The sequence below is a fragment of the Dermochelys coriacea genome, chromosome 2 (genome assembly GCF_009764565.3).
Source record: "Dermochelys coriacea isolate rDerCor1 chromosome 2, rDerCor1.pri.v4, whole genome shotgun sequence".
In the NCBI taxonomy this organism is placed as follows: domain Eukaryota; kingdom Metazoa; phylum Chordata; order Testudines; family Dermochelyidae; genus Dermochelys; species Dermochelys coriacea.
Genome location: NC_050069.1, coordinates 30,773,407 through 30,794,421, shown reverse-complemented (window position 1 = coordinate 30,794,421; position 21,015 = coordinate 30,773,407). Strand labels below are relative to the sequence as shown.

Here is a 21,015-nt window from a genome sequence, read left to right as displayed (position 1 = left end):
TAACCTCCTGCCATCCCCAGGGCCAGCATGATGAGGGAGCACCATAGTTACTCCATTCTCTACAGGGTTTTATACACTAGATCCCCAAGACTCACAAGAAATCTTCTCTTGCTGCTGCTCCCCTTTTCCTCAGGGATAAAGAGATATCAGGAAAGGTTCTTAAATTTACCTTGCTGAGTATGTGTCTGTGTCTCTAGAGACACCTATCTTTTCCCCTTTCCAAAACTCCATAGAATGGGAATGATCCACATCTGGATGGACACCTAACCTTTCCTAGGCTGAGATTTCTGCTTCAGCATGGTGGCCCATTTGGATTTTCATAGCTAATTTATAGTCAGAGAGGTATCCACATGTCCCTGGGGAATTGTATGTGCATTTTCTCCTCAGAGTCATCTCTTAGAGTTTAGGTGGTGTGAGGTCATTAGCATGGGGGTGGAGGGGTTGCAATCTGTATTGGTGCTACACAGCTGTCCATGAGGACCAGACAGAAAGTGATAAGGAGAGTATAAGATCGGCTTAAGACTCCATGGCCTTATATTCTGACTTGGCCATGAGGCTCTTGCCAGCTGCTGAAGCAGGAATGCCAAGGACTTGGAACTGAGTTATTAACTTTAATGCATTCTATAATGTATTTATTTTCCAACTGTCACAGCAGGTTGAAATGTATATATGATCAAAACAAGTTTCATATACTCAAATGGCTCATTGTATTAATTATCCAAAAGCAGAACTCTTAAATAATTTGAAACAGAGCTCCTTTGATCAATGAAAATAAAATTCAGGAAAGTTCTTAGAGATAATTTCACAATGCTACATACCTACACAACGAGGTGTTTTATTATGATTGCTCCATGTACCATCTGGCTGGCAGACTGCAGTAGTAAGCTCCTTGGATGATAGTCTATACCCATCATTGCAAAAGTAAGTAACGTGGGTGCCAACTAAATAATCTGTAGTTAAGATTCCACCATTTAATGGAGCTTTAGGAATTCCACAAGATATTGCTGAATTAAAAGAATCACAAACAACATGTTATTTACCTCTTTCTGATAAGTTATATCTTGTCTCACTCAAATGTTTTAAGTATCATACCACAACATTCATATACTAGTGAAGAGGATTAGTAATGTATTAGTGTATATTTTAAGACCACACAGACTTCATCAGTTCTCAATTTTCAAAGGAACTAAACCTTGGAAGATTTATGGCTCATTAGTCTGTCCTTTTAAAGATATCTGGGGTTGGGGAGGAAATGAAAGTTACAGTTCAGTAACCCTCTAGCTATCCTTGCAGATTGCAGAGAATGATGAATGACGATGCAGTAGGGAAGAGAAGAATAAGAGGAGCAGCATGATCCTATGGATAGGATACTAGACTGAGACTCTAGAGATCTGGTTCTTTTCCTGGATCTTCCACTAATGTCTTGTGTGACCTTGAGCAAGACACTTATAGTACACCAGAGGTTCCCAAACTAGGTGCGCTCCCCTAGAAGTGGGTGCAGCTGGGGCAGGGGAAGGAGCGTCACCCACCAGCTCTGCTCCTGGCCCTGGCTGCTGGTCCCAACCTCAGCCCCTTTACCCCCGTCCATGTCCCCCCATCCCAGAGCCAAAGCCTCACTCCCAGTCCCAGCTTGGGAGGGTGAGGGGTGGAAAAGGATAAGGGGCATGAGGTAAAATGTTTGGGGACCACTGTAGTAAACTTTCTACATTTCAGTTTCTCCCCTTGTAAAATGGGAATAACAATGCTTTCTCATCTTTTGTAAGATACTTTAAAATCAACAGATAGAAAGAATTGTATAAATACTAAGTACTGTTATTTTTAGAAAGCAAGGGGGGTGGGGATGGAGGAAAACAAATAGCACGCTTTTGCTGTTTCTTTTGAATCTCTTCTTGACTTCAGCAGCCTCTGTGTGGCAGGGACTTTGAATTTTGGTGTTACTATACTTTTATTAGTCCTTTATCCCATTTGGCATTTCAGATTTCTTTACATAATTTGCATCCTTCATATACTATTTGTCTGGCTTCATAAGTCATGTATAGTTGATCACATGATTTATACAGCCTAGCATCTAATCTCTGTCTGAGAGTCTATTTGATCATTTCAAGGATCATAAGATGATCTTTTTTGGATGAAAATATTACATATATATAAAAATAAAACAAAAGTATGGGAAGTCAAAATGGTATCATCTGGGTTGAGTATTGCAAAAAGCATTAGATCTATTCCTGGTTTTGTAACTCACATTTGCTGCATGGGGAAAAATGCCAAACTAGCTTAATTAAAGGCACCAGCAATCGCCTTGAATGAGCTCTTTAACTAATCCTGTTTTCTCCTTTGTACAATAGTGTTTTAAAGGTGAAAGACTCCATCAGTTTGTTGAAGAAGCATCATATTTTTACCTAGTATATTTAGTCATTTCACTGTATACAGTGTATGAAATCAATCATAAAGAAAAGTCTGTATCTCTTATTGACTCTGTTAACAGAAGCAGACCAAACTGACATGAGTAGATTACACTGAATGCTGAATTTTAAGGTAAAAAGATAGTGAAAAGCCAAACTAGAGATCAAGTTAGAGAATCAGAGAGATCTGATCAGAGAGGGCTTGGAAGCAGAAAAGAGGAGGAGGGAAAAAACATACAGAGTACAAAGAGAGGATAGCAGAAATTACCCAGCCACAGCCATTCAGAGTAAAGATGTACATTTGTAGTGCTAAGCTTTGAGGTGCCAAGATTTTCATATTTCAATGTGTTATTTCATAGTGTTAAATATAAAACATTAAATTAGGAAATATGTTTACTTAATGTGTATAATTTCTGATTAAAACTATTTTCCAGAGAAAATATTTTCTTTAGATACATTTATTTAGAAACCTTGCATACTATCCATGCATGCTTTCTTTCCACAGAAAACACTGTAAATTAGAGCAGTGATAGGAATAACATTATGAGTAAACAAAGACCCACATGAATATGAGACCCATGAAAGTCATGTCTGGTCTATCACTTTCTAAGCATTCAGTGAACATAAATCTTGTATGTGTAAAAATGGAATTTTTTGTCCATGAAAAAAACCCCACATTATTATAACTACCTTTGAGTCTCGAGAGGCTAATTCCTAGCTTTCTGAGTTTTAATAAAGTGTCACCACACAAAGTCGATGTTGATGTAGTAGTTTCCCCTTGAAATAACCCCATCAATTTAACACACAAAGTTACTGACAGAACTGTACTTAAGGAAACTGGTGACAGACTCGAAATGGCAGATGTTTCACTGTATATAAATAATGCTGCTCTTCTTGTAAAATTTATGTTGCCATTTTGATTAATATGCCATTACTGTAGAATAATTTTGTAATAGGAATACCTGACGTTTTCTAAAGTGCTTCTTACCATAGCATCTAAGCATTCAATGAGGTGAATAGGATCTGCATGATAATGTCCAAGGTGGACATTTAGTCTTTTTTTACCCTTTCCAAGTTCCAGGAAGTGCTGGTTGGTTTTTTATTTTTATGAACAGTAGCTATGGTGGAATGACTGAGGGGGGGAAAAAAGTAGGTAGAGTTGCTAGCTCTACAATTGGTCAAACTTTGGATTAAGTCTATAACAGTGGTTCCCAAACTTGTTCTGCCGCTTGTGCAAGGAAAGCCCCTGGAGGGCCGGGCCGGTTTGTTTACCTGCTGCGTCTGCAGGTTCGGCTGATCACGGCTCCCAGTGGCCGCCGTTCGCTGCTCCAGGTCAATGGGAGCTGCTGGAAGCGCCGTGGACCGAGGGACGTACTGGCCACCGCTTCCAGCAGCTCCCATTGACCTGGAGCAGAGAACCGCGGCTACTGGGAGCCGTGATCAGCCGAACCTGCAGACGCGGCAGGTAAACAAACCGGCCCGGCCCTCCAGAGGCTTTCCCTGCACAAGCGGCAGAAAAAGTCTGGGAACCACTGGTCTAATATCTTCTGATGGATCATTCAACAATCAACCCCTCTTGATTGAGACTTGTTTATCTCTGGCTTTCATGTGCTGTGTCCTGGGATTTGTTAGCTGTATTGTCTCAGAGGGGAATAGCTGTATCTTAACAAGATGGAGAAATCAATGTAATAAGACACTTCTTCCCATGCAGGTGCTGAACACTTTATCTCCGAAGGGAAAATAAAAGAAAAAAATAGAAACTAGATCTCCCATATGACAATGCACAGAGCTGTCACTAGGCTAGGCCTCCCTTTCATTCCTGAGAAGAATAAACCTCTAAGAAACATCCAGGTAGGCCTTGACACCAAAAATATTTTTTTTCTTGGTGGTGAAGGCAAAGTTACTTTCCAGTTGCACCGTATTATATCTATTTAGGTACATATCTGGCCCCATCACCATTGTATCTGAATTCCTCATAATCTTTAATGTATTTATCTTCACAACACTTCTGTGACTTAGGGAAGTACTACTATCCTCATTTTACAGATGAGGAATGGAGAATGATTTGCCCAAGGTAATACAGGAAGTCTGTGGCAGAACAAGAAATTGAACCTAGGTCTTCTGAGTCTTTGGTCAATGCCCTAACCAGTAGACCATCCTTCCACTCTTTGTAACCTTTAGCTGGTGTTCAGTTTGTACTATAAAAAGACTTGCTTTTTCTTCATCTTTTTTGTGGGGAGGGGAAAGGGCCTTGTGTGAAGCAGATTAGTTTTGTAAAGTAATTTTGTAAGGCAAATAGAAGAAGATACTAAAATAAATGTGATTGCTCCATTGCTTTCTTTTCTTCAGAGGAAATGAAAATCAATTCAATCATACAGAATCATTTTCATTGTGGTCCATCATGGGCAAAGCAATATAATGAATTAAGCAATGTTGATTCATAATATCACTTTAACTCATTAGGATAATTAAACTTAATTTTATTAATGTATTTTTAAAGAATTAAAAAGCCATGTTTCACATTGTTATATGAATAAAATTCCTAGACATTCTGGACTTGGCTGTCCTCTCAATTTCATCTCATTTACAACATAATCTGTGAACACAAAAATTGTGTTACATTTAATAATTTTATAGTAATTTTCATCCTTGACTCTCAGAGTGCTTTTCAAAAATGGATAAGCATCCTTACAACTAATTTACAATTAATGGGAAAAAACCACTATTTAGGTCTTTATGTAGCCCCCATTATTGTTGAATCTAAGCACCAACAAGCACACAGATAAATCAAATCCTTACATTTCTAGCTAGTGAAATCCAGTGAAGTAGTAGTGAGTCCTATGCTGATGTAGACTGTAAACATCTTCCTTAAGGAAGACTAGGTAATAGTTGTTTTAATGGAAGTATCTGTTTGGTTTCTGCACAGAAAGCCATGTCATCACACTGATAATCTATCCAACTATTAATTAGTGTCTGGTCTTCCATTTTTGTTCAGGTTTATGGAAAAGGGCAAGCTGACTGAGATTTCATTCCGAAAAGACTGAGGTGATCATGAAGGGTCAGGGAAAGAACAAAAGTTGTTGTTGGAGTTTCTCTCTCTCCCTCATTAAGATTGTTCTGCCACCATTTGTAAGTTATGGTCAGGTTAGATTCCCATTTGCTTTTAGATAATCAAAAAGCAGAAGTGAGCAAAACTGCTTTTCCCCATCTGGCCAGGACATTGTGAACTTTTCTTAAGAATGCAGACTTGCTAGCATGATCTGTGCTTTTGTCATGTACATGGGGCTCCATCTTGAACATGTAGTTTCCCCATAGAGAACAACCAGAGACGGGCAGAAGGGACTGCAGTTTAATATGGACTGCTTGTACAGAACCAATACCAACATCTAGGCCTCTCTCTCTCTCATCATCTTAAGTACAATTAGATTTGACAAGTGGTTAGAAAACTAAATCAGAAATACATATAACCTCAAAAGTACAATAGGGTCAGCCCTGAATGGAGAATTTGTTTGTAAGTTTAAGATAATGAAAAAATTGTATTTATATTTCTCTTTTATTTATAACTCTTGGCACTTAAGTGGATTTTATGTGGTTTTCCTTTCTGCTGGAACCATTAGTTGCAAGGTAGAATTAAGAGTAGAACATTATTTTCTGCACTAACCAAATACAGAAACATCTGAACTTTTACTTTCACTAAATTAATGTTAATTTTAAAGAAAAAGAAATCTCCTGTAAATTATCTTGCTAACCACTGTCAAAATTCTCAGATATTTCTTATGCATCTGGGATGCAATCAGACAATTTGTCCAACTGCTTATGTGCAGTTGTGTGAACTGGAATAAATGTACTAAACTTTACAAAAGATAAGAATAGCCCAAATATTATAATTTTTTCATATTCTGTAAAAAGAGGATTCAACTCTTGTAAACCAGAAACAACATTATATCCAAAGAATTCTAGAAATAGATACTAATATTTGTCATACACTGCTGCACCCCAGATATTTGTTCATACAGTATAAAGGTATTTCAGTATTTTGCCTGTCAAATATGCTTTTCATCTGAGAAAAAATATGCATTGCTGCAGCATAGTACAACGAACAGTGTAATTTTAACAGTGAGGTCAATAAATCCTGTAAATTCTTTTTTCTTTTATGGTTTTGCATCTTTGACATACCAGTCACTGCAGACATGACAATGTATTACATTGAGAAGTTAGGGGATTCCACTAGATATTCTTTTATGTCATTTGCTTTGTTTGCTCAACACATTTTCTCTAGGTTTCAGCCCCAAGGCATCATACCCGACACCAGCACAAGAAATTATGCAAATTAACAATAATATTGATTTGTGGAGAGGTCCGTGCAAAGCAACATTTATCAGTGAGATAAATAGTTAAATAAATAAATAAATGAATCCAAACATCAAGTAATGTTGGTATAAAGTGTCTAACATTCAAGAAATGTAATCAATAACCACATGAAAAAATCTATTAAAAAATAAAAGAAAACTCCAAAGAAGTTGAGGATCTATGATTTCTTGTAAACACGCACAAATTTTCACACTTGAAGCAAGATAATAATTGTATTCCAAAATGCCATTGTCATCCTGCTTGCTCTTTTAAAGCTTTATCATCATCATGGGTTTTAGTAAATTGTAGGAAGCTTTACTGATTTATACAAGATGAAGAGGATTTGTGTCACTAAAAACTGGGTCAGGGACTCAGACAATCATTTCACATTGTCATTTCTGTAGAGTACATTACAAATGCACAACATTTATTTGCCTGAAATTTCTAATAATCTTAATGTCTAAGACAGGATCTCTGCTTCTCTTTAGTTCAGAGGAAGGATTTTTCATATTAGCTCCAAAGCAGGGATTCAGTTAATTCAGTTAATAACGTTTCAGTATGAGGTAGGGCTAATTTTTTAATCCACTGCTGCTACACTGGGTCTTTTCTATCAAGTGGACATATTTTAATTATAAATACAGGACAAAAATAAAGAAAAAGTGTTTACTCTAATGTTAACAATTGTGTCTGGATTCCACAGCAAAGTGCCACATTATGAAGTGATGTGAAGAATGGGGTGTTATCGTCTATTGAGAACACTGGACCCAGAAATTTTTTTTCACAGATAAGTGAAGATTAAGGACATTGAGAACTATATCCCCCTTTACCTACTATCATGATGTGTCACATTCTTCAAATAACCATGACTGAAAGGACTACTAAGACTATTGGCGAAAAGAAAAGGAGGGCTTGTGGCACCTTAGAGAATAACAAATTTATTTGAGCTTAAGCTTTTGTGACCTACAGCTCATTGCATCCGATGAAGTGAGCTGTAGCTCACGAAAGCTTATGCTCAAATAAATTTGTTAGTCTCTAAGGTGCCACAAGTCCTCCTTTTCTTTTTGTGGATACAGACTAACATGGCTGCTATTCTGAAATAAGACTACTGGGACTCATTTAATTAGCCACAAGACATGCTAAACTAATGTCTCAACTATTGCACACCAATAAAATGAAGATGAGTCTAGGGAAGATATAGATTTAAATCATATGTTGTGAAAAGTAAAAATATCTGAGTAGTTGTGGACAGAGTATTGGTAACAAGGGAAGAGGGTAACAGAAGAATCACAATAAAGAATTGTGAAATTACTCTGGAGATTTGGATTAATATGCCACTTGTGTCATAAGTGATATTGTGTTTGGCTGCATAATCCTAATTCTCAGAAGATGCTTACACAATTGTTGCTATAATTTGTCAAAATTTGACTTGAATGACAATCTCCAATCAAGAGTTCATTACGATTAATGTGGAATAGGAGGTCTGTAGCAATGTACAATGAAGCTGCATGAGCTGCATTGCCTTAGACAGGATAGCATGAGGGTGAGTATGTGTTCTGGCTCCTGTACTAGTATGCAAGAAGGGCTGTGCATAGAAGGGCTCCCAGTCCACTTTCTGTCCATGTGCAGTTACTGGTCTTCATTGTATTTCCTAAATTTAGATGAATACACAAGAACTGAGTGAGACTAGCTTTCATAGGCACCCTATAAATGGAAAAGAAGGTAGGGCAAGAGACAGGGCTATGAACTTATCATTCATCCTCACCAACCAGCATAGCTGGCTGCCCATGGAGGTGGGCACATGCTTCATATCCTTAAGAGGGTAGCAGGATTGTCTGTACTCCTTCTGAGTGCCAAAGAGCTCTGAAAAAACATGATCTGTTAGGCAGAGAAGCTGGAGCAACTGTTATTAGGGTAGTGCTGCTACTCCATGAAAAGAAAAGGAGTACCCGTGGCACCTTAGAGACTAACAAATTTATTAGAGCATAAGCTTTCGTGAGCTACAGCTCACTTCATCGGATGCATTTGGTGGAAAAAGCAGAGGAGAGATTTATATACACACACACACAGAGAACATGAAACAATGGGTTTATCATACACACTGTAAGGAGAGTGATCACTTAAGATAAGCCATCACCAGCAGCAGGGGGGGGAAAGGAGGAAAACCTTTCATGGTGACAAGCAAGGTAGGCTAATTCCAGCAGTTAACAAGAATATCAGAGGAACCGTGGGGGGTGGGGTGGGAGGGAGAAATACCATGGGGAAATAGTTTTACTTTGTGTAATGACTCATCCATTCCCAGTCTCTATTCAAGCCTAAGTTAATTGTATCCAGTTTGCAAATTAATTCCAATTCAGCAGTCTCTCGTTGGAGTCTGTTTTTGAAGCTTTTTTGTTGAAGTATAGCCACTCTTAGGTCTGTGATGGAGTGACCAGAGAGATTGAAGTGTTCTCCAACTGGTTTTTGAATGTTATAATTCTTGACGTCTGATTTGTGTCCATTCATTCTTTTACGTAGAGACTGTCCAGTTTGGCCAATGTACATGGCAGAGGGGCATTGCTGGCACATGATGGCATATATCACATACACACTCTCCTTACAGTGTGTATGATAAACCCATTGTTTCATGTTCTCTGTGTGTGTGTGTGTGTGTGTGTATATAAATCTCTCCTCTGCTTTTTCCACCAAATGCATCCGATGAAGTGAGCTGTAGCTCACGAAAGCTTATGCTCTAATAAATTTGTTAGTCTCTAAGGTGCCAGGGGTACTCCTTTTCTTTTTGCGAATACAGACTAACACGGCTTCTACTCTGAATACTCCATGAAACAGTGTGAAATGCATAATCTTGCTCCAAGTAAATACCGATTATTAAAGAACATTAGGAAGCTTATTGACTGTGTTTGTTTTCTATGGGCCATTAGTGAAAGGGGTTACAAATTCAATAGAATAAATGGGTTCAACTTTATACCAGCAAGGATTCACCTCTAGTTGAGGGCATGTGCTGATGTCCAGGAATTGCACTAAATCAGCTCATCTTTTGGGTGCTGTGGTCAAAGCCTAACCAGCAACAACTATTTTTAGGGTTGCGTGGGCAGGATGTAAACTCTCTGATGGAGTGTGAGCTGCAGGCACATAACACTGCTGCAACCACCTTCTACAAACAGGGACTTGCTGAAAGTAGATATAACCAACGGGCAAATCAAGTCCATAACTTGCATTATAGTTAACCTTCATTAAATGCTTAATTATAATTAATTGGCATTTAATTAACATAAAAATCTTATTAAATTTTGGAATACATTATCAGTGGGTGCAATGAATGAATACCAAGTGATTAATAAATATTTTTTCAACTAGTTCTTTACAAATAGTTACCAGTTATGTAACAACTTCCATTAATAAACCATTTAAAACGAATAGTTACTAAAATCAACTAGCATTTTCATTTAATAGATTTAACTATTTTCTTAACACAAAGTTACTTATTTGAGATATGTAGTTAAAAATCTGATCAAGATCCATGACTAGCTCTCATGAAGACACTCCTCATACATTTTTATCCCGCCAATCAGGAAGGTTAAAAGAATATAACACCGCACATGTAACACTGGCACTTCATTTCTGAGTACCTGAAAGTCTGGAGAACATTTATGCTTTTAATATTTTAATAGAAACTGAGCAATCACAGCTTTTAACAGGTGTTTGCTTATATATATTATACTATGCATAATATAAACACAGAACTCTTATGTTTCAAAAATTTTCAGTTGAAAAGTTTAGCTCCCCAAAACTACTTGTGGAAAATTAACATGGAACAAACTTGAATTTCACTTCTCTCCATAGGTCAGCAGGAACATAGTGTCTGCATGCATATAAGCAGCTAAAGTACTTGACGAACATCCCTAATGAAGGTCTGCTGCTTCTGTACTTGTGTGATTAATGAGGTCTGAGAACCTTGCATGAATAGTAAAATAGAATTATTATTTTGTCCAAGTTTATACAACAGAATAATATAAATTCCTTGTATTTAAAGAAAACAAAGTGTAGACAGCACACTTCACGTTTCATGAATATTCCTAATTGTTTACTATACAATAAGATACGTTACTTACACAATAGCATTCTTCTTAAGAAAATATATGTTGTAAACCAAACTGTTAACCACACAGTCATTTCTATTTCATTATTAAGGAATCATACTGTACCTTGGCATGCTATTTCAAAGAGAGATGTTAATATGAAGAGTTCTGTCCCAAATAATTAAGTTTAAAAATCAATTTGAGGCTCAGGTAAGGTAGACATCAAAATCATCAGATGGTTTTATTTAAAAAAAATCCCATTTACTTTTCATTAGAAATCTCATGAGTTCTAGTACTTTCTGGTTCTTTATAGTTGATGGATCATGAATAAGCAAGAATAAATAAGGAATAGTTATTTGACACTCCTAATACTAATCCTAATAGAAACATATAACACTGAGAAATGTGGAAATGAAAAACAAACCAACAATATAAATTAAGGGAACTTTTCTGAACATCCAAAAAATAAATAAAAGTAAAGTTGGCTTCAGTTTTAAATGAAGATTCATGTGAGATTACATTTTATCTAGATCAATTTGCTCATAACTACGCAAAATGTGATACAAAATGACTTCCAAAATCATATAATCAATAGTTGCTAACCTTAGCAGATTCTGTTATAATATTTGATTTATTGGTTTTGTCTGTAGGGCTATATTGGCAGGAAGATTTTGGTTCACATGAATGAAAATTATACACTTTTATTTTAAATCAGAAAAACTGATGGCCTAAATCAGGAGAAGAGAAAATAGTCTGCTAAAATGTGTCACTTAATCTGTGATTAAACATATTTACCTTGACAAGCTGGGACTGGTGCATCCCATGCATGATATCCATATGGAGATTTCCTGCATACAGCGGTACTTTTTCCAACAAGCCTATATCCTCGATCACAAGCCCAGCGAACCATACTGTTGAGCTGTCCACCTGTCTGACTGACAATGAACCCATGTGGAGGGGACTCTGGAGTACTACAATAAAGAGCTTTGGGAAAAACAAAAAAGAAAACAAAACACTTTTTCCCCCTCTGTTAATGTTTGGTAGCTAAATCTGAGGGTTTTATTCAGTTTCTACACTAACACTACCTGAAATCTTTGAGAACTTGCCTGTGTAAGGACTGAGAAAAGACATTAAGATTCCGATTCTGGCACCCTTATCTACATTCAGTAGTGCATTATTCAGAAAGTAAAAGTGGTGGAATAAGGCCTAATAAGGACTTCAGAATTTGGTTCCCAGATGACAAATGTGAAATCAAGACTCATTAGAACAACTGTTATTATAACAACTTCTCTGCTGAACAATGTACAACAAAGTATTTTTGTTCTTTGATAGCTTAAAGAAACTAAATTGCATTAATATTTACTATGAAAAATGCCCTTAATAAATCAAAACCAACAAGTGTATAGACCAAAGATTTTCTTTTTCAAATTATTGTATTTTTTTTGTTCAAAACAAAAAAAATTTCTACAAAAGTCAACCATGTATGAACTAAAAGTGAATTATTAAAAATTACAGTACCACAATCTTAACTGTACTTTTGAGTGCCCCAAATGAACCTGCATCAGTTACTTTGCAGCTGCATTTTTCTCTCTTTGAAATTCCCCAGAAATCCTAGAGGATATTTAAAATGTCGAAGATAAGGAAAGCATCCCTACAGATCTTTATAAGTGTGGGGAGAGATAATAAAGTTTAGAAATAAGGTTTTAATAATCGGATAGGATTTTGGCCCACATTCCTAAAGATATTTAGGTTAACTTCCAGTGGTGGTTATATATCATTCTTATACATTTTTAATTTGCTTGTTTTATCTTATGAGAGGAGACTCAAAGAGCTTGGCTTGTTTAGCCTAACCAAAAGAAGGTTGAGGGGAGATGTGATTGCTCTCTATAAATACAGCAGAGGGATAAATACCAGGCAAGGAGACGAGTTGACTATGTGGACACAAGAACAAAAACTGGTCATCAAGTTTAGGCTTGAAATTAGACAAAGGTTTCTAACCATCAGAGGAGTAAAGTTCTGGAACAGCCTTCCAAGGGGAGCAGTGGGTGTAAAAAAACTAACTGGCTTCAAGACCGAGCTTGTTTTGTTTGGGGGACCGTGTGCTAAGTCTAGCAGCCTGCTCGGCAAGGCTAAGAGCTTCTTAATGATGCTTTGATCTCTAAACCCTTTAGCACGCATCAACCTTTAACCTGAGGTCGGGGTTACTCAAGACGACCTGGGCTTTAAAAAGCCCACTCCTAAGAAACCAGAGGTGCTAGCATACAGTGTCAGCTAACAAGAGTTTTGCGAGGGAGTTTAGAGGGGAAGTATGGGGCAGGAGAGCTAGAGACACTTAACATTCTTTAAACTTATGGCAATAAACACCCCCCTCCCAATAAAAACAATACAACAAAGGAAAGAGATTCAGGACTAAAAAGAGAATGCAGGTAGAAGTCCAGCAACAGAGTGGGGGCTATCCAATTTATTGCATTCAGTGCAGTACGTATGATTACCTACCCTATGGTCAAGTGCATATGTGTGCATTCGGTGCAAGGAGCTCCTGGCCCTGAGAGACTGTGTACAGGCTTTGGAAACCAGAGGGCTGAACTGGAGGAGCTAAGGGAGACAGAGGTACATGGAGGAGACTTTACAGGAAAGAGTAGAATGGTCCCAACCCTGGTCTGACAGCCTCTGTGCTGTTGAGGAGGATGAAAGTCTCATGGAAGAAGAACATCAAACTGGAGCAGAGGGAAGTGATCCCATAGTTGGGACCCTCCTTCCAGATGATGTTGTGGTATCCTCTTGCTCTGAGGATACCTCTCTGGAAGATGGAACTCCAGTCATTAGGGAGAGACAGGTAATAGTTATGGGGGATTTGATCCATTAGAAACATAGAAAGTTAGGTTTGCAATGACCAGGAGAATCATATGGTGACTTGCCTGCTGGGTGAGAAGGTTGCAGATCTCTCAAGACATCTAGCTAGACTTATGTGTAGTGCTGGGGAGGAGACAGTGGTCATGGTACATTTGATACCAATGACATAGGGAAGGATAGGAGAGAGAGGACCTGGAGGCCAAATTTAGGCTGCTAGGTAAGAGATTGAAGTCCAGGACTTCATGGTAGCATTCTCTGAAATGCCTCCAGTTCCACAAGAAGGGTCAGTCAGCCAGGCAGAACTGCAATTCTCAATGTGTGGATGAGACGATGGTGTAGGGAAGAGGGGTTTAGATTTATTGGGAATTGGGGAAACTTTTGGGAAAGGGGGAGCCTGTACAGGAAGGATGGGCTCCACCTAAAGCAAAATGAAACCAGATTTCTGGCACTTAAAATTAAAAAGGTTGTAGAGCAGTTTTTAAACTAAGAGCTGGCGGAAAGCTGAAAAGTGCGGAGGAGCACATGGTTCGGACAGAGACATCCCTTAAGGGATGATCTATTAATAGAGATTCTCTATATCCTAGTAAAGAGGAGAAGATGGAAGATAAAATATGGGTAGGTTTGGATGAGAAACAGTCAAATGAAAAAGAGTCCCATTCAATTACATCACGAAATGGCAGACAGCTGAAAAATTACACATTTTTAAGAGCGTATGTAGAAATGGTAGAAGTCTAAATAATAAGATGAGTGAACTAGAGTGCCTCATATTAAATGAGGCTATTGATATAGTAGGCATCACAGAAATTTGGTGGAAAAGGATAATCAATGGGACATAGTAATACCGCGTACAAAATATATCAGAAGGACAGAACAGGTCGTGCTAGTGGGGGAGTGGCGCTACATGTGAAAGAAAGCGTAGAGTCAAATGAAGTAAAAATCTTAAATGAACCAAACTGTAATATAGAATCTCTATGGATAGTAATTTCATGCTTGAACAACAAGAATATAGCAATAGGGATATAGTACTGATCACCTGTCCAGGATGATGATACCGACTGTGAAATGCTCAGGGTGATTAGAGAGGCTATATATATTATTTATTTATAATAATTTTATACATATATATATACATATATATATATACATATATATATATATATGTATAAAAATAAATAAAACAATAATAATGGGGAATTTTAACTTTCCCCATATTGACAGGGTACATGTCATCTCAGGACGGGATGCAGAGACAAAGTATCTTGACACCTTACATGACTGCTTCTTGGAGCAGCTAGTCCTGGATCCCATCAGGGGAGAGGCAATTCTTGTTTAGTCCTAAGTGGAGTGAAGGATCTGTACCAAGAGGTGAATATAGCTGAACCGCTTGGTAATAGTGACTATAATATAATTAGATTTAACATCCCCATGGCGGGGAATACACCACAGTAGCCCAACACGGTAGAAGTTAATTTCTCTTATGAGAATCCCTTGGTTTGAGGTAATATGTATATTGTATGTAACTATAATATTAAGGTGTTAGGTATCAGTATCGACACTTAGTTGACAGTCAACAGAGCAGTGAAACAGAAATGTTTACCTTTCTTTGTGACACATTCATTGCTCTCCTTTATTTACAAAGTATACTATCATATATAGGGTGCATTTCTGCTTTTTTCAGTTTTGAATTTAAGGGCTCAAACAACCTAAATCACTTCATTTCTTCATTATTTTCCAACTTTTGGCTGGAACCTCTCCCAAATCACAAGATGCTAAAATTAATTCCAGTATTCTAATAACTTCATAGATATTCAGCACTACTAACTTGCAGACAGTTAGTGATATTCTGAAATGTAAACTCTGGTCTCTGAAAGGGCTCATGTTTCCACATTCCACCAGGATGCCACCAAGAACCCTCCATCAATGGCCTGATGGCAGAACCCTCCGTCAATGGCCTGGTGGCAGAGGTTGCCTTGGTACACCTACTCTTCTTTCATTTCATGTTTATTTAATTTGTTGCCCAAAAGAGTGGACAGGACTAGTGACCATATTGGGGGTTCAACCAATTTGATACTTACTTATCAGAAAGTGGTAGCAATAGTTACCATATCTGAGATCTGACCATCATAGATAAGCAAGTTCACAGTTGTTCCCTTCCCCTCCCCCACATTTTAAGGCATTGTGCAGCACTTGATTGGCAGTTAAATGGAGTTGTATGCAGCTGTAATACAGAACTTGACCCTAGGTTTCAACTAGTTTTCTATTCTGAGCAGCAGAAATTAATTAACTCTTTATGTTGAGTATTTGCCATACTATTCTAAATAAGATATAAATATATTTTATAAAGATATTTTATACAGAATCAGTTATCTCATTCAAATATAAAAGAGATCTGATCTTCTTTTCAGTTTTAGAAGCTTAGTGTCTAATAAAGTAGCTCACATTATCCTTGTACATATGTAAATACATTCCATATTGAAGTTTTATGCAGATAGAAAAGGATACATTTAAATTACATACCTATGTATCTTATCCTGAAACCTCTTTTGTTGGTGCCGTGATCTGCTGACCAACGGAGAAACACTTCATGGCCATTACTGGATATATTTAGAGAGGATGAGTAATCCCCACTTAGGGAAATAAGCAATGAACTATGACTATTTGGTCCTTGATACAGGAGGAGGAAAAAAATGAAAACAAAGATTAAAATTAGACATGTATGAAATGTTCCTGGAGGAATGGTAAATGAAATAAATTTAACAGTGGAATTTACATTAACCACATGCTACATATTATTGAATGGATCATAAAAGATCATTACATATTATAATTAAATATTACATATGCACACATACACACTCACACAGTCAAGCTGATTAGTAATGCAATACAATCTGGAAAAGCAATGCAATCTAATATCACTACTTATCCTAACAAATTCAAGTAATGACTTATTTAGACAAAAAAAAGTATTTCTATTATATGTCTAAATGGTGGGGGATTGGGCAGGGGTGACAAGGCATAAATATAAAAGCATCCAAAGTTGTGTATCCGGTAGTTACCATCAAACACCTCAAGTATATCAAATTCCTTTTCTGTCTGGAAGAATTCAAAGAACATGGTGATATTATAACCCTTTTCCACCGTAATGGTCCAAGCGCACATTTGGAGGTTTGGGTAGCTGTCAGGGTAGCCTGGGCTCAATATGACTCCTGTTGAATCCAGACGCATTTCATTGGCCGGGCAAAGAACTATGAAACACAGAGATTATTTAAAAAACTCTAATTACCACTATACATAGAATTTTGTAAGACTTAGTATTTTTCTCTAAGTTAAAGAGCTGCATTACTCACTTTATTTCTAATATGGTACAAAAACACTTAATTAAGGGATAGTAGACAAAGGTTGTGTTAGCCAGCATTTCCTACAATAAAGTATGTTATGGAAAATAAACACACGAAGGCTGAGAAATCACTGACTCATGAGTTTTATTCTCCTTACATTATCTGGAAGACCCTTTGTTCTTTCAGACTGCACATTAAGTGAGCCAGGCTCAATTGTTCAGATAATAAACCACAGGTTTTATTCCTTTCTTTAAATAATAATAATGATGATGGAAGATAAAGTTTCATGTGAACCAAGTTTAAGAACTCAGTTGTGGCCTCTGATTATTAGGCTTTAAATAGCAAGAAATCACTCTTATTTATTAGAAGCATATAGTTATTAATTTTAGAAAAATGTTTGTTTTGGTGATCATGTACCATACTCATACATCCAGTATGGCAAAATACACCGTTTCTGGTATTTGGTCTTACAATTTAACCTTGCATAATTTTACAAGTCCTAGATTTCTCATTGCCTCTACCCAGTGATGAACTGCCAAAATCTTAACAACCGGTTCCCTATAAAAAGTTCTGATTCAAGGAATGTGCCCCAGTATGTATTTTTTGTACCAACAGGGTTACCATATGGCCATATTTTCCCAGGAAAATTTTTAAATTTTAAAAATTCCTCCCGGACAGCGATTTAAGAAACAAAAAGCCTGACCTGTCCGGGAAAATATGGATGTATGTTAACCCTGCCTAAAGTTCTTTTTTAAAAAGATGGGCCTGAACTAGAAATGAGCTCCGTTTCACATGTGTGGGTCCCTGCCATTCCGTGGGAGTGTGCTAGGGTGATCAGATGTCCCAATTTTATAGGGGCAGTCCCGATTTTGGGGTCTTTTCTTATATAGGCTCCTATTACCCCCCCACCCCCGTCCAGATTTTTCACACTTGCTGTCTGGTTACCCTAGGGTATGCACATGTGTGGGTCCCAGCTGCTCCCTGCCCCCCTCATTGAAGCAGGTATGCAGGGTTACTGCCACCTGCTGGCACCAGTGCTGGCACCAGTGGATGTGGGGCCAGCTGCAGACAGGGCGCGGGGCAGGGCTAGCTGGAGGCAGGGGGTGCAGGGCTGGCTATGGGCAGGGCAGGGGGTGCGGAGGTGGCTGGAGACAGGAGGTTGCGGGGTTGGCTGTAGGCAAGGGGGTGTGGGGCTAGCTGCAGGCGGGGCAGGGGGTGTGGCAGGAGCTGGCTGTGGGCAGGACAGGGGGCACGGGGGTGGCTGGAGGCAGGGGTTGGCTGCAGGCAGGGGGTGCAGGGGTGGCTGGAGGCAGGGGCTGGCTGCGGGCAGAGTGGTGGGTGCTCACGGGGAGAGTGGCGTGGAGCAGCCCAAGCAGCAGGATGCAGTCCAGGCCCAGCAGAGCAGCTGGGGACCCACCAGGCAGCAGCAGGAGCCACAGGGCCAGGGGTCGGGGGAGCAGCAGCAGCAGCAACAGGGCTCGTGTCCGGGGCCAGGCGGCAGCCCACATGGCTCCCGCAGCACAGCGCCTCCGACAGCCGGAGGAGGAATTACATCACTTCCCGGCCGGAGCCCATCAAAGCCTCAGCACCCCATGCAGGGAAGCGGGTTAACAACCGGTTCTAAAACTGCTTCAAAATTTAACAACCGGTTTGCGCGAACCAGTGCAAACCGGTTCCAGCTCACCACTGCCCCTACCTGCTGTAAGAATGACTTGAAATCACTGTCATGCCACTCTATAGACCTCATATATCACACAGTGCCCCTTTTTTGCTTAAACGTCTCAAACTACTAGTGGAAAAGTAGAGAAGAAGTATTTTCTACTTCTTGAGACCTAAGACTGACAATCAAGAAATCCTTCAAATGTGGAAAATGAGTCCAACCATGCAACAAGCCCCTCCTTATAAAACAGTGTTTAAAATTAAGGAGGGAAAGTTAAAATAAGTTCTGCCAAACTTTACTTAAAAAGTATCAATAACAGAATAGAGGTTTTGTTAAACTCCAAATACCACATTATTCTTCTGTCTCTAATAAATATACAACTGATAAAGATGCCATGAGATGGATTCATTATGCACACATAATCATCTATACCCTTAAGTCACATTTTTAATCTTCTTAAAAGATGTCTACACTAGTGATATTTAGATGTGCATTTTGTTCCAGTGGGGAAAACTCTCAAGTTCAGATAACTCTGAATTTTCCTCCCTTCTAACTCAAAGACAGGTTGCTTCCTGGATGAATGAATGTCAGTCAACTGCAGAAAAAAATTAAAGAAATGCAGCCTGAAAGAGTCAAGTTCTCCACTACTGTCAGCTCTGTTCATGAAGTCAGCCAAGGAAAAGAAGAAAGGTATTATGCATTTGCCTTAACCTCCAGGCAACCGTAACTCTGAGTTAGCCGTTTTTGTCAGTAAATCTGTCTTTTTCCCTTATATTTTTAATGTACCATTTTTTTCTTCTGCCCCTTTCTTCTTCATGGTATAAGAGTCAATGACCTACAGATCACACATATCTGAGGGCTGTTAACAGGATGCTTAAAGTTTGTCACTTAAATTCATACTAAGGCACCTAAATAAAAAGAGACCCACAGAACACAATTCCCATTGAAGTAAATGGGAGCTGTGGATGCTCAGCACCACTGAAAATCAGGCAACTAATTTAGGTGACCATGTATGAATTTAGGTACTTAACCGTTGGCAGTCACATTTCAAAACTGTGGCTTAAAAGTTTTACATAAGGTCACACAAGTCAGTGGCAGAGTCAGGAATAGAACTTGGGCATCCTGGCTCTCAGCCCAACAGCTGGGAAGGAGAAAGGAAATGGAGAAGGGCAGGCTGAGGATAATATTCAGTGAAGCAGAGGAAGATGATATGCATATATATGAGCCAGTGTAGGCCAGTGTAAATTTACTGATCTAAGGGAAGGGGGGCACAGATTGGGAAATACTGCTCCAATTGATGCATATCAAAGGAAAACACACAGCTATGAGGCAGGTCATATGTATTGTATTGTGTTTTGTATTGGTGATCCCTTTCAGACAGCAAGCCCTGACTGTGATCCCCCTCCCCTTATAAATTAAAAACATTTTTTTAATATTAAACACTAATGTAAATACTGGAGACATAGAGGAGTTTGTGGGTGGAGGCTGACAGCTCGCAAGCCCAAAGTAATAACCTTGCGACCCCTTGAGGGGTCACAACCCCCAGTTTGAGAATATCGGGCTCATAGAAACCATCCTCAAACCACTCACAACAAAGGGCCAGCTTTTTCCAGGACACAAACAACTTCCTCTGAAAACTCTGCAACATCAACAGCCTCCCTCAGAACACCATCCTTGCCACCAGAGATATCACCTTCTCTATATACCATCCCTCACAATGATGGAATAACTCCGTTTCAAATATTTACAAGACAATGGATAACCCTCAAATATCCAGATGAAACACATAGCGAAATTTATCCATCCTCATCCACAAGAATTTTACATTCAATAACAATCATTTTGTCCAAATCATGAGAACAGTCAAAGGTAAGAGAATGGCTCCCTAGTACACTAACCTCTTGATGGGTAAGGCTGCGAGTCTGCCACAGAGGTCATGGAAGTCATGGATTCCATGATTTTCCAAGATCTTCATGACTTCAGCAGTTGCAGCAGTCAGTGTGCTGACCCCAGGGCCACTCCAGCAGCTGGGGTGGCCCCTGGGTTAGCCACACCGGCTGCTGCCAGGGCAGCCCCGGGGCCAGTTGCATTTTGATGTACCTCATCCAGTGCATTAAATGCCCAATACCAATTATATGGGTGAAACCAGACAATCGCTATGCTCTCAAATAATAACAGGTTTCAGAGTAGCAGCCGTGTTAGTCTGTATTCGCAAAAAAGAAAAGGAGTACTTGTGGCACCTTAGAGACTGAAGTGAGCTGTAGCTCACGAAAGCTTATGCTCAAATAAATTTGTTAGTCTCTAAGGTGCCACAAGTACTCTTTTTCTTTTAT

At 38.7% G+C, this 21,015-nt stretch overlaps 1 protein-coding gene across 3 annotated transcripts in view; it reads right to left on the bottom strand.

Moving 5' to 3' along the window:
• Window positions 1–21,015, bottom strand: part of CSMD3 (CUB and Sushi multiple domains 3) — a 1,226,382-nt gene that overhangs the window by 134,421 nt on the left and 1,070,946 nt on the right. For all 3 annotated transcript variants that reach the window (XM_038390468.2, XM_038390469.2, XM_038390471.2), the window contains 4 exons: window positions 16,741–16,929; window positions 16,199–16,345; window positions 11,624–11,812; window positions 819–1,004 (listed from right to left, as the gene is read on the bottom strand). In XM_038390468.2, the coding sequence (XP_038246396.1) occupies window positions 819–1,004; window positions 11,624–11,812; window positions 16,199–16,345; window positions 16,741–16,929 (711 nt within the window). The remainder of the gene's footprint in view (window positions 1–818; window positions 1,005–11,623; window positions 11,813–16,198; window positions 16,346–16,740; window positions 16,930–21,015) is intronic.